The 20,885-nt window shown below is 50.2% G+C and overlaps 8 protein-coding genes across 8 annotated transcripts; 6 read left to right on the forward strand and 2 right to left on the reverse strand.

The window, feature by feature from the left end:
- Window positions 1–71: 71 nt before the first annotated feature.
- On the forward strand, window positions 72–4,630 carry LDX57_003968 (nucleoporin). Its single transcript, XM_046085616.1, has 2 exons — window positions 72–3,039; window positions 3,099–4,630. The coding sequence occupies exons 1-2, from the start codon at window positions 202–204 to the stop codon at window positions 4,464–4,466; spliced, it is 4,206 nt and encodes a 1,401-aa protein (XP_045941579.1). The 5' UTR covers window positions 72–201; the 3' UTR covers window positions 4,467–4,630.
- Window positions 4,631–5,145: 515 nt separating this feature from the next.
- LDX57_003969 (uncharacterized protein) lies at window positions 5,146–6,264 on the forward strand (the record flags this gene model as incomplete). The annotated part of the gene is made up of 1 exon (XM_046085617.1): window positions 5,146–6,264. The coding sequence occupies one exon, from the start codon at window positions 5,146–5,148 to the stop codon at window positions 6,262–6,264; it is 1,119 nt and encodes a 372-aa protein (XP_045941580.1).
- A 43-nt stretch (window positions 6,265–6,307) lies between these two features.
- Window positions 6,308–6,832, forward strand: LDX57_003970 (uncharacterized protein; the record flags this gene model as incomplete). Its single annotated transcript, XM_046085618.1, has 1 exon — window positions 6,308–6,832. One exon carries the CDS (start codon window positions 6,308–6,310, stop codon window positions 6,830–6,832), a length of 525 nt encoding a protein of 174 aa, XP_045941581.1.
- A 2,177-nt stretch (window positions 6,833–9,009) lies between these two features.
- LDX57_003971 (uncharacterized protein) lies at window positions 9,010–9,723 on the forward strand (the record flags this gene model as incomplete). Its single annotated transcript, XM_046085619.1, has 1 exon — window positions 9,010–9,723. One exon carries the CDS (start codon window positions 9,010–9,012, stop codon window positions 9,721–9,723), a length of 714 nt encoding a protein of 237 aa, XP_045941582.1.
- A 194-nt stretch (window positions 9,724–9,917) lies between these two features.
- LDX57_003972 (uncharacterized protein) lies at window positions 9,918–10,229 on the reverse strand (the record flags this gene model as incomplete). The annotated part of the gene is made up of 1 exon (XM_046085620.1): window positions 9,918–10,229. The coding sequence occupies one exon, from the start codon at window positions 10,227–10,229 to the stop codon at window positions 9,918–9,920; it is 312 nt and encodes a 103-aa protein (XP_045941583.1).
- Window positions 10,230–10,908: 679 nt separating this feature from the next.
- On the forward strand, window positions 10,909–12,110 carry LDX57_003973 (uncharacterized protein; the record flags this gene model as incomplete). Its single annotated transcript, XM_046085621.1, has 2 exons — window positions 10,909–11,076; window positions 11,244–12,110. The coding sequence occupies 2 exons, from the start codon at window positions 10,909–10,911 to the stop codon at window positions 12,108–12,110; spliced, it is 1,035 nt and encodes a 344-aa protein (XP_045941584.1).
- A 988-nt stretch (window positions 12,111–13,098) lies between these two features.
- gpaA (guanine nucleotide-binding protein subunit alpha gpaA) lies at window positions 13,099–14,394 on the reverse strand (the record flags this gene model as incomplete). The annotated part of the gene is made up of 4 exons (XM_046085622.1): window positions 13,099–13,142; window positions 13,213–13,769; window positions 13,831–14,173; window positions 14,277–14,394. 4 exons carry the CDS (start codon window positions 14,392–14,394, stop codon window positions 13,099–13,101), a joined length of 1,062 nt encoding a protein of 353 aa, XP_045941585.1.
- Window positions 14,395–19,740: 5,346 nt separating this feature from the next.
- On the forward strand, window positions 19,741–20,789 carry LDX57_003975 (Smr domain-containing protein; the record flags this gene model as incomplete). Its single annotated transcript, XM_046085623.1, has 4 exons — window positions 19,741–19,771; window positions 19,855–19,955; window positions 20,094–20,344; window positions 20,441–20,789. 4 exons carry the CDS (start codon window positions 19,741–19,743, stop codon window positions 20,787–20,789), a joined length of 732 nt encoding a protein of 243 aa, XP_045941586.1.
- Window positions 20,790–20,885: the final 96 nt, after the last annotated feature.

A 20,885-nucleotide genomic window follows, 5' to 3' on the forward strand; every position in this document is an offset into this window, starting at 1 on the left:
CTGACAACGCTCGCTCTCTTGAAATTGCCTCTCACTGTGCAATCAATCATTGACAAAACCCCGGCCAATAACCCCAAACAGCCTCCTTACTTCCTTTCTAAAGAAGAAATCGGTAACATTAATGCAATTTTTGTTAACGAGGGCTTGGCATCTCAAATTGCCAACCCTGCGGCCTTCTCGTGGGGTTTAGTTCTACACACGATGAGGGAACTCGCTCTTACTGAAAAGGAAACTCGAGAGCTGGAGCAATTCCACAGTGCAATTGATTCGTTCCAGTCAAATACACCCCATGCTGGTGAAGGAGCTTCTGACACCTCTCTGTACGAGGAGTTACTCGACTGTGTGCGGACACCCAAATATACAACGGATGAATCAATTGATATCCTCACATCCGAGACTGTCAAAAATTCGGCGGTCGATGCTATCATCTCATTGGCGACAAGCCTTGGATCTACGTCCGCAGTTGACGATGCATTCACCAATCAGTGGACTCGAGCGGCGCTGTTAGACCTTATTCGAACTGCCCTGATATACATGGATTATTCCCCTGAGGTTGTGGAATCGGTGTTAGCAATACTCTCTGGGCCATCCGCAGAATCTTCCTGGCTCCCGAACACCCTCCCAGCTCAGCCCAGTGACCCACGATCTATCTTCAGGAAAGATGATGTCCTGATGAACAACATCTTTCGGGTAGCTCGTTCACGATTTCCGTACGAAATGGTGCCATTTTTGAGATTGTGCAGGGCCCTCATCAGCAAAGACATCGTTAACGAAGAGGGTCTCCCCGACCTCATTAATGAATTAGAAAGCATGGAAACATTCACGCAAATGGTTCCTGCTACCTTTCAAGGATATGAGACGATTCGCGAAGACGAGAACGCAAACCTCGTTAGACTTGCTCAGTCGCTTCCAATGATAGGCTCGGCTGCTCACCATGAAATTCCGGATTATCAGCCTAGTAATGCTTTGGTTGTTACCGGCTCGTCTCAAGTCCCCGCTGCGACAATTGGCCAAGTGGTGTCTGAATCTAAACCCGCGGTTGTTATGTGGCAGCACGAGTACTCCTGCCTAAGCTATCTCGGAAGTTGGCTTGAGCAATGGAATGAAAGCGGAGGGTCTTTGACCGAAGGGGGTGAAGATGCTAGCGCAGAGGCCATAGGATTGCTAGCAGATCTTCTCGTCGCCACCAGGGAAACCCAAAGGGACAATGATTCTGGCGCCAAGAGGATCCTGGAGCTTGCCAGTGATGGACTGGCTCGTCAAAGCGATATAATTTCCGTGATCTTTGAGATCTTCGAGCGCAATCTCTCCAGCATGAGCACCAAGACTGGGTCGGACAGTGTTTTGGAATCCACTATAGCCTGTTTGCGTTTCATCTGCGCGCTGATTACGGTTTTGCCTGGCAGGGTCTGGCCTTTACTTTGCCGAAGTGACTTGCTCGGTTCCGATGGCAAGGGGGGTATCATGACCGTTATCGTTTCTGGATTAGAGGTAACGTCGGGTGATTATCCTTTCCTTCTTGCCTGTATCCGTCTATTCGAGGCCGTCGTGGACGATGCTGCCTCTCGTGCCATACTGAGGAAGAGCCCCAACACCATGGGTGGCAAGATAATGGCTGTTTCCGACTGGACTTCTGGTGTCCCGTCCCATATGATGAGAGGCGCTTTGCTCAACTTCGTTCGGCCAATGGTCGAAGTCTACAACAGCAGCATCAATTGGCGGTTCAATAAGCCGGAGCAGAGGTTTGACCTCAATGCCGCCCTAGCAAAGGCGTTCGAACGAATCCTTTACTTCGTCTATGGGGCCAACGATACGTCTAAGCTTGAAACAAAAGCAACTGGCATTTTCTCCTCCTCGGCGACTTATTTACTAGATGTTCTTCGCCCTCGTTCTGCTGCCGATCTCCCATTCAACCCAATCCTTAGGCTTGTTGTTGATGGCCTCCAAACACCTCCCACGCTATACCTTCGATACTTGACACTGGTTGAAAGCCAGGTAGTATCAACTTTGGAGCTCTCAACCAGACTTTTGCAAGCAGCCCAGCTGGTCGAGAGTCCTCCATCATTGCTAGAAGAACAGCTTTTCAAGGCGACTCCGGTTCTTGTAAAGTTGTATGCGCTTCACGATGCATACCGATCCCCGGTTATCTCATTGTTGATTACCTTGGTATCGGGAGCTGCTCTGGACCCGGCGAACGAACCACCGTCTCTAGTTGGTCATCTAGGAGCCGAATCATCTTGCCTCTTCTTAGACGTCTTATCCCAGTTCGACAAGCCTCTAAGTGATCGAGGCTTGCAGTTGGCAGTGTGGCACATGCTGTCAGCTTTGGTCAGCAAGCGCCAACAATGGCTTGCTGTCTACATTCTTACCGGCTCTTCTCCTCGACAGACGTTGAAGAAGACAATTGCTAGCCAGAGGGCCCCAGCAATGAGAGGGGCGCCATTCTTGAAGATGGCTCTCGACATGCTTACCAACATCGAACAATTAGAACCCCAAATTTCACTCGCATTGCTGGAGTTTGTCTCTCAGGCGCAAGAAAATTGGCCTTGGGCAACCTTCGAACTTCAGAAGCATTCGCAGTTCTTCAACAGCATTGTGCATTATGTCTCTAAGCTAAATATTTCTTCCTTGCCTGTGGGAGAGCAAATCTTTGCCACTCAGATTGCAGCTGTTGTTGCCGACCTTTTCGCGGTCTACCTCCATTCTGCCAAAGAGATGCGGGACCGAACATTACACAAGACGCTAATTCCGTTGGTTTCCTGGTATGCTAAGGGTGCTGTCGAGGTTTCAAGATATAATGCATCTCTACACGCCAATTTGAGGAGGAATTTTGAGATGCGATACCCTGGGTGCAAATTGGCCGACTTCAAACGAACGCAATTACAGCCCCGCTCGTTAGGCAAAGAGTACTGCTACGACATCCACCTGGGCGAGAAGCTTCTTTCGTATGACTTTGCCTGGGCCGGCACACGAAACCAAGGGTTTGCTCAGGAGTTTGAACGGGCCAATCTCAATCTGTCTCTAGTCGAGGCTCAAGTGGTATGTATCTGCTCACCGTCTCTGTTGAATGGTATCTGACCAGTGTTTCTCTGCTGCAGCGACTGCTTCATAGCTGGAAGTTCTTTGCCACGGAGCACTGTGTCGATTTCATGGTCGACCGTGAAATCAAGAGATCGATGGCCCTAGTTGCTCAGAGTTGCCTAGAAGCCAACACCGCCGTTACCCCCCAGGAAGCAATTTTCGAAAAGGTTCAACAGACACGGGTGGATTTCGCCCAGGTACTGGTCCAGCGGCTCGTTGAGACTGAAGCAAAAGGCTCCGAGGTATTCGGCTTGCTCGCGGTCGTCTGGGAAGCACTACGCAGTCGCCGCGCAACGTATGAGGAGGCGCTCATTCATGACGACACCGATTATTACCGATCGTTGCTCAATGTCCTATTCCTCGCTCTCCAGTTCCACCATGACCTGCCTAGTCGACCAGTCCCTGAAACCCTCAGCAAGAAGGCCGAAATCTCATCTGACCTAGGACTGGTCGTTGAAGTCGTGAAAACGGTGGTTGCTCAAGGGTTCAAGTCTTTGACGACGTATCTGCACGAGCAGCCTGACAAGTGCACGCCCAAGGACTTTGCCATTCTCACGGCCATTTTACAGAGTTGCTTGCAAGTGAAGAACGTCGACCGCTTGTTCGAGCACATTGTCTACCACATCGCCGACAACGACATAGCTCGCCATGCGACCGCCTTGTTCTCGTGGGCCGATCAGCTGGCAGTCGCCGGCGATCCTGTCTATGGCGACCTCAGTATCTCTTTCCTCGTCAAACTCTCTACCATACCCATGCTGGCTGAACACCTCGCCGTCGAGGCGATCCTGGCCAGACTCTCCACATGTCGGTTGACGAACCTCCTCCGACAACCCCAAGGTTTCGGACCGTTGGACCCCGTCCCCCGGATCTATTCGATCTGGACCAACGGTTTCCTTCCACTGTGCCTGAATCTCCTCTTCCACGTCATCCGCACGGCGCCCGAGGTTGCCGCGTTCCTCAACCAATTCGAGGGCCAGCTCACGCGCGCCTCCGAGTCATTTTCCGCCGGGCGCAAAGCCATCTCGACAGCCACCACCACGCGCCACAAGATCACTTCAAGCATGGCGTCGGAGGCCTACTCGCTGGCCCTGATATCTTTCATTCTCGGTCGATTCCGCGAAGCCGGACCCAGTGCGGGCGTGGATGCCGACGCGATCCAGGACCTCCGGTGGGACAAGGCCCAGGTCAAGGAGGACATCGAGGAGCTACTGGAGCGCCGATCGAGCCTTCGGGGCCGAATCGTCGCCACCAGCGACAAAGAGGTGGAACTGCTACGACAGAAGCCGGCGGATGCTGCCTCGGGCGCGGAGAACCGACTGGAGGAGAAAATCGTGAATGAATTGAAGGCGGCCCTGGTGTGCCTTGGGGGAGAGGAGGCGTCATAATGATTGATCATGTTCAAGCCATATTTGTTTTCTTATTTTCCTGTATGTTTTCCCTTGGTGAAGGGAATGCTCTCTATAAAAAAATTAGCATCGTTTGCGATCGGGCAATTGGTTTAGGGGGTGTAGAATTCACTTATTCTTTGTTAATCAGATTACATATACAGTAGACCAGACCTTGCAAAGACTGAAGAAAGAAAGTACTTGCAGATAGAAAGAAATCCCAACCTTCTCGAACAGGAAATCAGTAGAAAACCCCCGAATCGAAACCCCTCCAAGGATCATCCCTGTTCCAAACGGGCAACATCACGAAAGGCGCAATTAACAGTTAGTTAACCCAGGTCCGAGGTTCATCGAGTGTTTGCTCCTCGGGATCTGCCATGATTGCATCATGATTGGTACCCGGCGGATGGGCGTAACCGACAGGAATGCGGGGAGAAGCTTTTGTCTCCACGCGGCGCTTTCCTGTCTTTGGTTCGTGCTTTCCTGCGTTCTATTGGTGTCGGTTTGCAGATACTGCTTTGTTGGGTTGGTATAAGATCTTGTCCTTGATCCCGTTCTTCTGTCCATGGAGTGCATTTCGTTTTTGCTTTCGGCTTATTTCGATCATCTAGAATATAGAAGACGTATAGTATATACTCTCTTTCATCATCTGACTGGCACTCCGAGATCCAAGGATACAATGCCGTTCAGATCGCGTTGGCATCTCGATATCCCAGACACCCATCTGGCCTCGCTCCTGTTCACCTCCCCTTCTCATCCTCTCCCGAAAACGCATCGATGTTTCTCTGAAGCAGCCCGCGCCGAGACGCACTACTTCACGACGCACGACTTCCGGCTCTGGAGTCAACGGTTTGCTGCTGGGTTACGCAAATCGGGCCTTCAGACCGGAGACCGGGTCGTCCTATTCTCCGGCAATGACCTATTCTTCCCCGTCGTCTTCATGGGCATCATTATGGCCGGGGGAATCTTCTCCGGGGCCAATCCCACGTACGTGGCGAGAGAGTTGGCCTACCAGCTGCAGGATAGCGGTGCGACTTACCTGATTTGCGCCGAGGGGAGTCTCGACACGGGGATCGAAGCAGCCCGACTGGCAGGGATGTCTCAGGATCGAGTCTTTGTGTTCAACAATGCGGTGTTTGACGGGCAGGGCAAAGGTCAGCAGGGCTGTCGCTATTGGGGTGAGTTGATAGCTTCTGCCGAAGAAGGAAGCAAGTTTGTCTGGGACAATCTATCGACGCCGGAAGCGGCCGGCCGCACGTTGGCGCTGAACTATTCGAGTGGGACCACGGGGAAGCCCAAGGGCGTGGAGATCACACACAAGAACTACGTTGCCAACATGCTGCAGTACAATTATTTGTTCTACCTGGATCCGGAGTGGAGGGTGAAATCGGAGCGAGCACGATGGCTCTGTTTCCTACCGATGTATCATGCAATGGCGCAGAATATCTTCATCGCGGCGGCACTAAGCCGAGGGGTGCCAGTGTACATTATGCCCCGATTTGATTTCGTCAAGATGCTCGAGTACACGGAGAAATTCCGAATCTCGGATCTCATCCTGGTGCCACCGGTGGTAGTCGCCATTGCCAAACACCCTTTAGTGAAGAGTGGCAAATACGACCTCAGCAGCGTCGAAAAGGTCTCGAGTGGCGCGGCCCCCCTAGGCAGGGAAGTTTGCGAAGAGGTCGAAGCTCTCTGGGAGCCCGGACGCATCAACATCAAACAAGGATGGGGCATGACAGAGTGGGTTTTGGCCTTTTCGATGCTTCGAGACTCCCTCAGTGGCAACGCTGTATGCTAACTTGATTCGCAGAACAACCTGCTCATTGCTTGGCTGGCATCCGATGGAGCAGAGCCGGACGGCTTCGGTTGGTGAGCTGAATGCCAATTGCGAGGCAAAGATCATGGCCGACGACGGAGTCACCGAGTTGGGGCGAAACCAACGTGGGGAGCTTTGGGTTCGAGGACAGAATGTCATGAAAGGTTACTGGCGCAATCCAGAGGCAACCCGCGAGACAAAAACGTCGGACGGTTGGCTGAAGACAGGGGACATCGCCTTCGTGGATGACGAAGGCAAATTCCACGTCGTTGACCGCAAGAAGGTAGGTGCCTTAGCCGCGAAAATTGCCATCGCCTCTTCTGGTCCAATCGCAAGCCCCAAATGCCATGCTAACAGCGTGCCAGGAGTTGATCAAAGTCAAAGGCAATCAAGTTGCGCCGGCCGAGCTCGAGGCTCTCTTGTTGGAACATTCTGCAGTTGCCGACGCTGCAGTCATTGGCGTGCCAGTGTAAGTTCCCGAAACCTCCCTCTTCAGAGTGTGTGTGTGGCCACCTGCAAAATCGCTAACGCATCAATCGTCGGCGAATAGTAATGACGATGAGCGTCCTCGGGCATATATAGCATTGAAGCCCGGACAAAGCGCCACTGAAGCAGATATTGTGGGATTTATGAACGGGAAAGTGTCTGTGATCAAGCGAATCACCGGCGGGGTTGTCTTTATTGACGCCATTCCCAAGAATCCATCCGGCAAGATTTTACGAAAACAACTTCGAGAGCGGGCACAAGAGGAGATGGAGAAGAGCAGGATTGCCGCCAGACTATAGGTCACATTGTGTTTTCTTTAATTTTTATTCCCCTCTTGCGCGTATGCTTATGGTTTGAGCAACGAGCAATTCCCTTTTTTTGGTCTGTTCTTGCATAAGTGGCTTGTCACGAAGAGCGAGGCCCGCATACACTTCTAAGCCCGAAGTTCCATTGGTGGGGCATCATGGTATTTGGAATGGACATAGAGTTTAGATAGATCGACGACATGCGTTGAAGATGACCCGGTTGTTGGGTTGAGAGGGGCGAAGCATTGCAAGCGATATAGCCTGAAGGTCAGATTGTCAGAGACAGAAGAAAGAGTGTGTGCGGTGTCTAGACGGGTGGATCGGCATCTAGCAGAGAATAGATACAGTAAGCCAATCAACCAGACGGATGAGCATCGAAGAAGAGCCAGTCCCAGCAGATGACGCCACGGACGATCGCCGTAAACAGTCCAGTGCTGAAAACACCGGACCTCGTCAGACTGATCTGACGAGTGGAGAGCAGAGCGGATGCTGTTATATTAAGGGTCACAACGGCTTGCTGGGGCCTAATTGATTAATCCATGCAATGGCGGGCTGATGCTCCACCGGCATAACACCGTCGTGTCAATGCGAACGGTGGAGGACAAGACCGATCTGCAATTGACGCAGAGTACGTAGAAAGGCCGATCGAGGGGTCGAGGCTGAGCTGAGAAAAGACAGAGAAGGGATCGGTAGTGAGTTATGTTGGTCGTTTTCATTGGAATTGATTGAATTATGTTGCATTCTATTGATTTCGATAGACAACACATGACTGTTGACGAGGAGATTGAAAAAGAAAAAGAAACAAAGAAGAGTAGGAAGGAAAGGAAGAGAAGAAAAGGAAGATGCAGAGAAAAGACGAGAAGGTCCAGTGACTGCGATACCCATACGGTCACGCGTATTGCGGTCTTTTCTCTTTCTCGGCTTCATTTTTCTTTCTTTCATCTTGTCTCAACACCGCCTCTGCCTTGCCCTACGAGTTAGATAGTTCCATCTGCTTCCTCCACTTCCCTGATTGAGATGCATTCTCCTCGATCGATGATCGAGCCTCAAGAGTCAAGGCTCAAGCCTAGCCTTACTGCGGTGCCTGCTCTCCCAACTAGTTCGTTTCGCTAACCTGGCTAATTCGCCCCTAACGAACTAGCTCTTTAGGCCGATAATCTACGGCGCAGGTGGCGCACCCGCAGTAGAGCTGAACTCGCCTGGTTTGGAGACGTTCTTCCCGAATTCTTCGTCCACCCTGGTCCTATGATCGGGGTGCATTTGCGGTTGGAATCTGCTCTCGTGGATTCCGCCCACTGCACAAGTTCTCGTGGCTGATCATGACACAGCTGGACTGGGGACCCCTCGCCCTCGCTTTCCCCTCTACGGCGTAGTCCTCCCCAGCAGGGATGGCGGGTGTGCTACAAAAATGACTCCAATCCACCGGGTTTGTGTAGGCGTCCCTGCATGGTGGAGTTCTAGAGGTGCCCATTGGAATGTTATTAGAGAATGGTCCTCCTCTGCCCGCGTTACTTCTGAGACGAGGGGTGTTGTCTTTATTTGCTTTTATTTGCTTTTATTTCAGGGCCTTGGCCGGGCCAGAGCGTGTGGTTATAAAGATCTCCCAGATACCTTTTCATAGTTCCTCTCCATCACCAGCTATATCTTATGCGAATTACCAACATTTTGGTTCTCTCTTCGTTTACTTATTCATATCTACATCTCTCTGCCATTATCCATTTACATTCTCTTTGGATCTTGATTTCCTAGAGTGCCTTTGGAGAGCTCTGATCGTCTCCGCCGCTCAGGAAGTCGGCATAACAACAACGTTACACCGTTCATTCCAGCCAACTTGACATTCGGTCGTGTTGATAAATCAGTTCAGCTGATTCATTTTTGACCGGGCCATAAGACAGCCTACAAGTTCCGCCAAGCAAAGAGACGATAGTCCCAGGCGATGGGGCATGAGAATGAAGATTTGGCCATCGCCCGAGATCTTCAAGCTTTTCTGTTCGGAATCACCTTTCCCGCAGCTTGCATTATTGGCATCCTAGTACTCGTTCAGCGGCTCAGGCGTCGACGACCGGGCAGATACATCCTACCCGAGAAGCAAATGGATCCGCAGCCTCCGTTGCCCGACAGATCTGGTGGCAAGGCCCCAGTGGGCCAAGGGGTGCCCTCTCCCAAAGACCCATCTCACGATACCACCAGACTACCTTCGGCCTGCGATATCCTGCAGCCTTTGTCTCAGCTGGCACCTTTGCCCTCGAGTGGCTATCTCGCCGCCATGCTAGGCCGAGAGCGGGGCCCCAAGGACAAGCAATCATTTGCGCAAGACCAGAGTTTTCCGTCTTCAGCTGCTTATATGGCCTCGCCCAGCGCTAGCTCCGGTGATAGTCGTCCGACTACGTCGCATACGAGTGACAGCTATCGCTCTGGTTCGCTATCCGAGGGATCTGATGCGTCTCGTCGAGGATCCGAAGATCCGCAGCACATCACACTCTCACCGACAGGGTGGCGTACAGAAGACAATCCCGAGGAGTCTCACGGCCTGGCAGGTCTAGACAGATCTCAAGCGGTCCAAAAGCGGAGCCAGGTTGTTCAGCAGCTCTACGATGTGGACGAGGAAGGCGTCCGGACTTGGAGACGACTCGTGGTCGATTATCGCTAGAAGCGGGTTTCCCCTTTCCTTTCCTTTCCTTTTCTTTCCCACTTTTCAGTCTTTTTTGCGTTTTTGTTGGTCTATAATCTGTTTTCCTTTCATGATTGTTTATTCCTGTTTTCCTATATATATTCTATGCTTGAAGTTGTTGTTATTCCGTCTATACTGGACATACTTTCGGGCTTCTTCAAGGCGCAGACTTCCTATGAATGACGATGCCTAAAATGGGTGGCGGAGTGTTTACTCTTTTCGTTTTTCTTTTCCCGAGACAAGCCATACATACTCTCATTTTCTGACACGGCTTGATGATTTACGATATTGGTCGCTAATGAAATCACGATGCAACTAGCGAATAAGGGTTTTCTGGTGGCGAGATCTGTACTAAGACTTGGCGAGTCGATCGATACAAGACAAGCATAAGCCTCATCCTTCGCCCGGCGAAGGCCGACTCCACTGTTGGGCGAGGTGAGAAGAGTCGATACATTCGATCGTATTAGTTTAGAAATCTTGATCATCTGAATATTCGAGGCTGTTTATTTATAGTGGCGAATTATCGCCTTTTGTTAGTCAAGCGTGCAGGGACTGTATTGATCATGCGGGCGATCTCACTGATATAGATCGGGTGAACATCTTCGCTTATAGTAGCCACTCCACCTTCCATTCCTCGATCCCTGCAACAGAAGCAAAAACCCGGTCTAGTAAACTATTATAAATACTGGAACTATGGCTCGGGAATGCCGGCTTGCTCTGGACTCTCGGTTTGGATTGGGCAGTCAAATCCCCTCAATGCTGGACCAGCAGACTAGCACCCTTCGTATTGAGATCACGACGGGTTGACATTCCAGGATATCTGATAAAACTCCCTTTACAAACAGTAAATAAGTAGTATTCCTAAGCGATGAGTGTCAAACAGCCTGAAAGTGAAACCAGACAACTTCAACTATAAGCTTAGTCATCCACCAGGCACATGCATCGCCAGTCGAGACAAACCAGACAAACCAGCAAGTCACAGCTAACTACTATTCATCCATTCATGCCCGACTCGTTCCTCCGCCCACCTGTCGTTTCTCCCTCTTCCCCTCATTCTATTTCCTCGAACCTACTCATAAACAATAGAACAGAAGAATACCACCCAAGCAGTATTCACAACCCGACCAGCAAAAAAGAACCGAAGGAAAAGAAAGGAAGAACACCATGACGATAACCACGCTCCCGGCCTCCGCGCCGAGCACCAACGACGCCGACCTCGCTGTCCTCAGCGTCTCGAGGCTTCTCACCCGCTTGGAACATAATCTTCTCTCGCCGGGGGCGGACCTCGTCGGGCTCCGGAAGTCGGAGTTTCAGAGGATGAGGGTTGGAGCGGTATGTCCTTTTGTTTTACTCTCCTTCTCTCTCTGTGGTCCTCTTCTATCTATCTGTTCTTTTGGGTTGCTTGGAGGGCGGGGCGATTGCATGAGAGCTTCACCAGGGATGAAAATGCACTTCTCCACCATAGAACAAATAACTAACACACCTACTTCATCATCCAGAACATCGAATACGCCCGCTCGAACCTCCACACCCTTGAACGCAACATCCCCGCCACGAAACCGCTCGAGCGCCGACATACTCTCCAAGCGGAAGTGCAGCGACACCGGGAGACGTTGAAACGACTACAGGCTTTCCTCGAGGAAATCAGCGCCGAGGCGGAGGTTCGAGCGTCTTCGGCTGGACAAGTTGGGGATGAGGATCTTGAGGATGAGGAGTCTGTAGATGGGGAGGATCTGTTGGGGACGCCGGAGGAGAGTGGTACGGAGAATGAAATGGGGAGGGAGGAGGAAGATGAGCGGGAACAGGGGCAGGAAGAGTCGGGGGTAGAGATAGGTGATGGAGAGACCAAGGTTCCAGCTACGGCTACGGCGACCGCTACGCCGACAACAACAGCGACAACGACATCCCCAACCTCAATCTCAACCCCAACAGCCACGTTACGAAACCGACACATGACCGCCCCATCATCCACCGAGTCGAATGCGAAAGCCACGGGATTCGATCACCCCTCATCATCACCGGTGGCCACATCTAAGGGCGAAGAGACGGAACAAACACTCTCAACGCACCGAGCAGAGCAGGAAGATCTGACGACCTCGCTCCTCTCGCTAGCCAGCCAACTAAAGTCCTCGTCGCAGGCGTTCCAAACCTCGCTAGACTCCGAAAAGTCGGTCCTCGCGCGGGCCGTGGACGGACTGGATCGCACGACGGGGAACATGCAGGCTGCAGAGCGGCGGATGGGGATGCTGCGGCGCATGACGGAAGGGAAGGGCTGGTGGGGACGCATGATGCTGTATGCGTGGATCCTGGGGTTATGGGTTGTGGCGGTGTTGATCGTGTTTCTGGGCCCGAAGTTACGATTCTAGAACAATTGGTCTTCTCCCTCTCTTTCTCTCGCATTCAACTTTTGTCGGCTTTGGCGGGAGTTCGGGCGTTCCATTCATTATCCAGAGAGGCCATGTTGTTTGGAGATACCCTAAAGATTCTTATCTATATCATCTGAATGATCCTAGGGCTTATTTTATACTGTTCTGTTCCATCTACTCCGTACAGCATAGGTATATAGAAGGGGAGTGATTATAACCAGAGCAGATGCAAATATCTCACAATCCTTTAAATAAGAGAAAAAGAAAACTCTGCAGACGACCCGGCATGACACATGAAGAAGACATGATAATCCACGTACCCTGTCATTCCCCCGTGCCCGTGGTCCCGTCGTCGTTCATGTCTCTCAGTGAACGTCAGACCAAGAAAAGATGCGTGAGATAAGATTACACACAAGTTTGATGGAGAGGGCACCAAGAGATGATGGGATATCCAGCTTCAAAAATCAAAGAACAAACACATGATGACAAGGAAAAAAGGAAAAACCAGAAAGAGGGATGGGTACTCAAAATACAGGGGAAGAAAACCAAAAAGAAAACACGGGCATTTCAAGGAATCAAGATATAGAAAAGGGCATAAACCACAGGCTGCGAAAAACCTGCTAAGTCCACAGATAACCGACTGTTCAGAAAACCAGACCGGATGAAAAGAGGAACGAATAGAAAGAGGAAAAAAACTCCTGCTCTGTGTCATGTGATGGATATCGGTAGGTAATGCTGAGAACAAAGAGCCGGCTAGATATCATTTCAAGACAAAGGAAATAATAAAAGGGAATAATTAGTAAAATAGACAAATGAATGTCTGAACGCCAGGATCTTTGAGAAATGAGGAAGAAAAGAAGAAAAGAGGAAAAGAGACAAGGTTTGCGGAACACATCTCCAAGTTTAAGAGGGAAAAAAAAATTACAAAACCATGTAGCGTCGAGATGAAATGTCGAGACACCGGCACTCGATCAAAGCATACCGATCATTAGATCAGACCACACAGTCGGAGGTTCTCTTGGATGATGATATCTAGAATGTTGGGTTAGCTTTTGATTCCCACGCACGCGCGATTACTGGAGCTCGGGTGCCCAAAACTTACCATTTACAGCGGCCATGACGAATCTAATTTGTGTGGTGTCGGTGGCACATGTGAAGTGGGTGTAAATCTGCTTCTGTTCCGCCTGGTTGAGAGACACGAAGCGGTTAAGGATGTAGTCGCAAGCGGCGGCATAGTCGGCACCACCCTCGTAATCGGGGAAGTAGTTCTTCATAGGGCTGACGGGCAGCTTCTCCTTGAAACGATCGATCTTGTTGAGGAAGAGAATGATCGAGGTCTTGACGAACCAACGCGAGTTGCAGATCGAATCGAACAGGGTAAGCGCTTCCTGCATACGGTTGACGGTCTCATCCTCGAACAGCAACTGGTCGTACTCGGAGATGGCGACCAAGAACAGGATGGTAGTCACGTTCTCGAAGCAGTGGATCCACTTCTTACGTTCGGACCGTTGACCACCGACATCGAACATGCGGTACGTCAGGTCGCCAATGATGAAAGTAGTCTCGGTGATACCGGTCGTCTTGACACGAGAGCGGAGAACATCCTGGTCCGTAGGGAGGTAATCGGGCTGAGCGATCCGGTCGATGGCATCAAAGTAGCTGGCAAGAGTCGGTTAGCGAACGCAACTAATGTTTGTAATCCATTCACGGGCGCACTCACTATTTGGCCGAGTCGTTGAGCTGGTACTCGCGGGAACGCTTGAAGCACTCCTGAACACCGGTGTCGCGCCAGAGAGCGCCAATGGCACCGCCAACCTCCGGGGGCAGGCTGTCACCTTCGATCTGGGCGGGTTGCATAAAAACGGTCTGCACGTGGTATTCGTGGCGGGCGTCTTCCAACGGAAGCTCGAGCGATTCCATGGCCTCCAAGATAACGCGCATCGACTGCACGGTGTTACTGTAGATGATTTCCTTGAAGGATTCCCGTTCATCGCGCGAGTATCCGCCCTCGTGGATCAGCTTCATCTGCTTCAGAATAGTCGATTTTCCGGACTCTCCCGCTCCTGTTGAAATTCAGTTAACCAAGGGAGCTCATCAACCACCGCCGTTGTTCTCTTCCTCCTTGGAGATACTGTCTGTAATGCGACTTGAGGGGAAGCTGCGTACCGAGCAAAAGCATCTTAATCTCGTTCCGCTGCAACATCTTGTCCCGCTTGAGCTGGTTCTCAATCTCCTCGTTGCGGGCCTTGCCCTCCTTATCTTCAGTACTCATTCCACAACCCATGTTGGCGGTAGTAAATGAAAGTGGTCGAAAAGCGACGTGAAGGAATCGACGAAAAGGTAGTTGTTGATGATGAGAGTGTCACAGTGGTCGATGGAAACCTGTCGAGGGCCAAAAAGAGCGATGTCAGCGAAAGGGAATTCTCCGGGTCCGGTAATCGTTAAACCATGCCGTCGGCAGCGCTGAACGTGGTACAACACGGGTGCGAGCCACAGATGGTAGAGACCGGCCACAAAGGAATAAGAAAAGGAAAAATCAAAATGCAAATCATTACAGCCTTGTCTTCGAGCGGAGTGATCGTGCAGACGCAAGGGAGCGCAGCCATTTCACCCAACAAGGCTGGGCGGAATTGAGGGAATTATTCGGGGGGAAGCAGGGGAGGCATAGGCGAGACGGAGTGCAATAAAGAGAGGCTTACCGGACACAAACTCTTCTTTCCCGCGAGAAGATGGATTGCCAACTTCAACGTGAAAGAAGAAATAAGGAATCCAAACGCAACGGCAAAAGATAATACTTCGAGAGCCAAGCGACCGTGCAAAGCCGGGAGGGAGGCAAGGAGAAAAAATCAATTATAAGCGCGCGAGCTGGGCTGGGCGGAAAGGAGGCGGAAGGTGAAACAGTAATACACCAATCGTGACCACCCCAGAAAATCGGGAGCGAGGAAAAGGAAAGGGAGGAGAGAGAGAAAGAGAGAGATGGGGAGAAGAAGAAAAAAAATACACTAATGGAAAAGAAAAATGAAAGGAATAAAGGCAGGTGAATATCCACGACTCTAATCAGGATGTCTGACCACCGAATCGACGGATGGAATGCCTGAAGAACAAGAGTCTTAGAGGGGGGGGGGGGGGGAAGTGGGTGGAGGTGGTGGAAAAGGAGGGAAAAAGGAAAGAGTGAGAAAATGAGGTGAGAAAGAGAGTCAAAGCCAGACCGAACGAAAGAAAAGCCGGAGCAAAAGCGAGAGGCTGAGGCGACAAGGATAAGCTCAGTAAGGGGCGAAGGATTTGGGAAAGAGGGGCGTGGATGGAATTGAGAGACGGAGAAGATGTTCAGTGTTGAAGGGAGCGACGAAACCGAGAGGCCGGAGGGGGGGGGAGGAGAGAGTGGCAGCCAAAGAGAAAGCAGAAAAAATGGGAAAAAGAGGAAAAGAGGAAAAAGAGCAGGGGGGAGAAAGAAAGAGAAAGAGGGAGGGGGGAAACTTTGTCGGGGTTCCTTTTTTTCTGGAACGATAACCTTCATCCTACTGGATCGTCAAAAGGGGGCGGTGGGGGGGTTGGCGCGCCGGTGGGGCCCCATGGCTCCCTTTCGCAGCGCCATTGGTCAACAGGGTAAGGGGGTGCCGGTGGGGGTACCCCGCCTGCCGGACCAATGACATTATTCCGACACTCCTCCCCTTTTTTTTGACGATTCTAATTTTTATTAAAGCATCCTGTTCCTCACGCTGCACGCGAGGGAAATGAATGCAATTCTTCTATCCGGCCACGAGGGAGTGCAAATTAACTACAATGACTATATCCAGTATACAGTATACACCATGCGCACTGAACCCTGACACTGAACACATCAACGTACTGTATGTGCTCGGTACTCTGTACCCTCGAGACGAACCGGGAGAAAGTATTTAGCGCCTGATGACGGGACAGGGATTTAATGGCCTGCAATTGCAGGTATCTCCTGATGAATAATGCTCATTGGTAACTCTGGGTTAATTTCCCGACCTTGCAGATCTGCTGTTGACGAGAGACTAAGATGGACCGGGTAGGTCGATAACGTAATCAACCACCGAGCGGCGGATACCATCGAGCGGCGGATTTTCACCGCAATCATTACTATTCGAAGCTTTATCACCACCAACGCCATTTAAATTAACTAGATAAATATATGAAATGATAGCTATTTACTAGGGCAATTTCGAATTGTATGTCCTACTGTTTCACAGCCATTGCAGCGTTGCGGAGCTTGTCGGCGAGGCATCAGAGTAGATTCTTCAGATTGCTCATTAAACTGCATATTAAGCTGTTGAACCCGATTTTCGCCTTCTTGCACATTAAGAAGACGGTTATTTCCTAGTTCAGCACGCTTTCTTGCCTTTCTTTGACGTTGTCGCTCATTTTCAGCGCGTATAGCCCTGATTTCTTGCTTTAAGAGTAGCTGGGTTTGCATTGCCATTTGCGCCGCTTTCTCAAAATGTTGAATATGAGCAATAGGACTGCTAGAAAGCTGCCGTTTTTTATTAAAGCTGTTTTGCAGGCTTCTAACCTTTCGATCTAGCTGGCGAGTATTTTGCGGGATTTGAAAAGCAGAGGAAATTGAGCCTTCAATTAATGATGGCGTAGGCGTACGTAGTTGAAAGGTAAGCGTAGAGAGAACATGTTCTGGATTAAACAGCTTAAGTCCTGTTCCTTTAAAACCGCTGTAAATATTAGATGAAGTAAAGACTTCCTTGTGTGCATCCGGATATAGCAATAAAAAGTCTTCTTTATCGATATGATTATTGCCGACTTTCATACGATATTCAAGAAGCTTTCCGTACGTCTTTTTAAGCGGGCTAAAGACACCCACATCAAGCGGTTGAAGAAGATGCAAAGCATGAGCAGGCATGCAGAAACAGATTATTGCATGCTGTTTGCAGAAATCATCGAATTCAGCAGTAAAATGGCTACTATAACCGTCAAAAATAAGCAATCGCTTAACACCAGTCATATAACGCTTAGAAAGCGGTTCAAAGACATTTTTCAACTAGAGAAGGCCTATTTCATCAGTCGTCCAGCCATTCTAACTAGTAGAAATCCACCAGTTGCGAGGAAGCTTAGGTTCTTGGAACCAGGCAGCCTGTTGGACGCTTGCTTTTAATATAATGACTGGCGATAGATATACGCCTTTTGACCCAATTGTCTCAATGACTATAACTCATTTGCGATTGCCCTGAATGACTCTACGCGGTCGTTCATTTCGTTCAACTGCAGTAATCACTTTTGAAGTAGAACAAAGTCTCATTGCAAAGCCAGTTTCATCGAAATTCTAGATATTGTTTTTGTGTATGCCGTGTTCCTGAATAGTCGCTTATACAGTCTCAAACCATGGTTTTATAACCTTTGGATCTTCCTGCTTTGCGCGTTGATAGGTAATCCGTCTTATATATCGCGTATGCAGTTTAGAATGGCGTTTAACGAACTTATAAGGCCAGTTGATTCCGAGAGCTGCCGTTGAATCTCGTAATTGATTGCAAAGCAATGTTTGAGCCATTCCACGTAGGAATTCAGGTCGAATTGGAAATCCTCGCATATTTGCGTCTAATAATTGCTTTAAAAGCAATTCCTCTTCAAATTCGGTCAGTTTATGACCATTTGCGCGTGTTTCTGTGCGTGATTTCCTTCCTTTAACACGCGCGTGTAAGGTCTTTTCAGGTACCGCGTAGACTTCAGCAGCCTTTAAAATTGATTTGATTTTTCGACCTTTATAGGCCTGTATAGCCATCTGAAGGCGAGCTTCTTGAGAAAGTGGCATTTTATATGACTGATGCGAAGAAATGACGCGTTAAATGATGCTTGAGGTGGTTGGAGTGAAAATCCGCCGCTCGATGGTATCCGCCGCTCGGTGGTTGATTACGTTAATGACATGAATAAGAAATTATGAAATCACCGCGCTCTCTATCGCCCATTGTATGCAGGAAGACGCTCACCTCCCCAATCAAGGAGTTGTTCCGGTGCTCTGGCCGTCATGACGCAGGAGAATTCTCAATCCTTATTCAACCTCTGCAGTCCAGTTTCAAGTGCCGCCACACTAGTGGAGATCCGACGCTGCAGTCTCGGATCGCCAGGCACCTGGACTCTACTCCGTCAAAGTACTGTACTCAGTAGACATGATTCAAGACATCCCTTTTGGGCTTCCAGAAGGATTGGATGCTTTCCATGCGTTGCTTTCTTCCACGTGTGCCCGTACACGGCCGGTCTTGCCTTGTTTAAACTTCGGAAATTTTTCCCTGTGGCAAGTAAAAAAGGCTTGAATGTGCTCTCATCTCTCATCTCATAACTACTGTACTAAACTCCGTAAGCCGGTGAGACCGTAAGACTTAAAAGTATCGTAAGATCTCCACTCGTTAACTGCCGTCGATCTTCTTTGTCTCTCTCTCTCCGCACCAGAAACCGGAATCACAAAAATCCAAAAGAAACCACACTAGGCTCGGAGATATGTACTGGATGGTGTGGTGAGGATGGTGATCCCCAGTCCACATCATCTGTTGTCCCAGCCTCTCCCAGGAGAGTTTCACGCGTTTCAACATTCGACTCACTCAGAAACATCCCAAAAAACTGCCGGTTTCTCCCCTGCCTCAGACTGATGCATGATCTCTGGTTCTTGTTCCATCTTTGTCGCCCTTATCCATGGATGTGTTGAACCCGACCATATCATTATCCATGGTTCCGTGATCGAACTAAAGGACCTTACGGCTGATCCCCACCGTCTAGTGCTTCTCCTTTCGGGCCTCGTGGCAGACGGCCATGAATATTGCATAATCAATAAATCTTTATCGACTGGGTCACAGTCGGACAATCACACAGTCTGCAAGTCATCGCTAATCAGAATCGTCATAAAACTGGGTCCCACCACGACTATTGAGCACGCTTTGGCGCTATTGCTTTTTTCTCTCGGTATTTGGCGACCAGACTCTCTAGTCTCTACGGAGTAGTCTCTTATTATTAGTTGGTATTGCAATCAATTAGCCACGAGAGGCACAAGGGTTCCCTAGCCTCATGGGCTTACTACTCCTAGCGAAACTCCTTGTCCAGCATGCTGGGATTTGCAAGTTGCAAACCACCATGACCTGACAGGATGATAGCATCCTATTTCTCATCCAGTTTCTTGGGACTGACTATTGAATTCTCCTGCAAACAACTTCTACATACATACAAGTACGGACTACGGAGTATGGAATGAAACACCCTGCAGCCTGGACTTACCCATCTCGCGGTCATTCGGTGATATATACAGTGTACTACCAGATGGGTCCGCGCGCGACAACTCGACATCAACACTTTTGATCTGGAATGGAATAGATAATATTCCTGTATAATGCGACTTATCCATGGCACTGTCGCGAGAAGCAAGGTGTCGAACCTTGGATGCTCCACAGCGTAGAAATCGTGGATTGGAATCTAGGGTTTGCCGCCCTCGATCCCGATCCGATCTTTCTCTTCTTCCCTCTCCATATCTTTACCTGGCGCGATCAATCTAACCAGATCTTGTCTGGTCCCTATACTTCTCATACTTATTCTCATATAATTTTTTTTATCTCTACTCTATAAGATCGCCAATTATCACTATATCTAATCCCCTCTGATATAATCGCCGAAAATGCACGAAATGTCACACATGGGCCCTCGGGGTGCGAGCTGATACCTTTCCATTCCACCATCCTCCCTCGCATCGCTAACTCATGCCCGACTCCGTTCGCGCCCACCACAACAGCCTTCAACCATGAACAGAGCAGCGACGCCGAAGCCGAATATGATCGTCTTCGCGACCTAGCCAGACAAGAAGCCTCGAAGCGCGGCTCGTGTTTCCAACGGGTGCGCTCTTCTCCCTTCTCCCTAGACAATCGGCCCAACCTCTCTTTCCGTCTCCGATCGGCTTGACCGCAGGAGCCTAAAACGAGACCCAAATTCATGCGATAAGGAGCTAACGCGATGTCCGAGAATCATGAATAGTCCCAAGAAGCCTACAGCAATGGCGACGGCGCAGCGGCCAAGGAACTGTCGGAGCAGGGCAAAGCCCACGGTCGCAAGATGGAAGAGTACAACCGGCAGGCCTCCGAGTTTATTTTCCGCGAGAACAACGCCAACGGGCGCGTCGAGCCGGATACCATCGATCTGCACGGACAATTCGTGGAGGAGGCCGAGGAAATCCTGGAAGAGCGCATTAAATACGCGCGGCAGCATGGCCAGAATCATCTTCATGTGTGAGTTGCGATGCGATGCTCCATTTCCCTGCGGTGATGCATTTCGCGGGGTTCGTACAGCGACTAACGAAGGCCCTATCTGCGGCTCGAAAACAGAATCGTCGGAAAAGGCAATCACTCCGCAAACCATGTGCAGAAGCTCAAGCCCCGCGTCGAACAAGTCTGTCAAGAACTCGGCCTCCAGTATGCCACCGAGGAGAACGCCGGACGGATCTACGTCAACCTGACCGGTGGAGCGGCCGAGATGCCCTCCTACGGTGGTTATCCATCGCAACACCAGTACCCCGGACAGCAGCCGCATCATCAACAGCCGCATCACGGGCAGCAACAACAACACCAGCAGCAGCAGCAACAGCAACAGCAGGACCCCGTGGAACAAGTGGTCAACGCTGTTCTTCCGAAGGTCATGCGCAAGCTGGAGAAAGCTTGCTGTATTGTCATGTAGGAGGTTCATGGTACAATCGACATATATTGCCTATAATGTTTTGGATGACGTGGGATTTGATAGATGGTATATCGTCTATACAATCCTTTCACTTGC

This window comes from Aspergillus melleus (genome assembly GCF_016097325.1).
Source record: "Aspergillus melleus strain CBS 546.65 chromosome Unknown contig2, whole genome shotgun sequence".
Classification (NCBI taxonomy): Eukaryota; Fungi; Ascomycota; class Eurotiomycetes; order Eurotiales; family Aspergillaceae; genus Aspergillus; species Aspergillus melleus.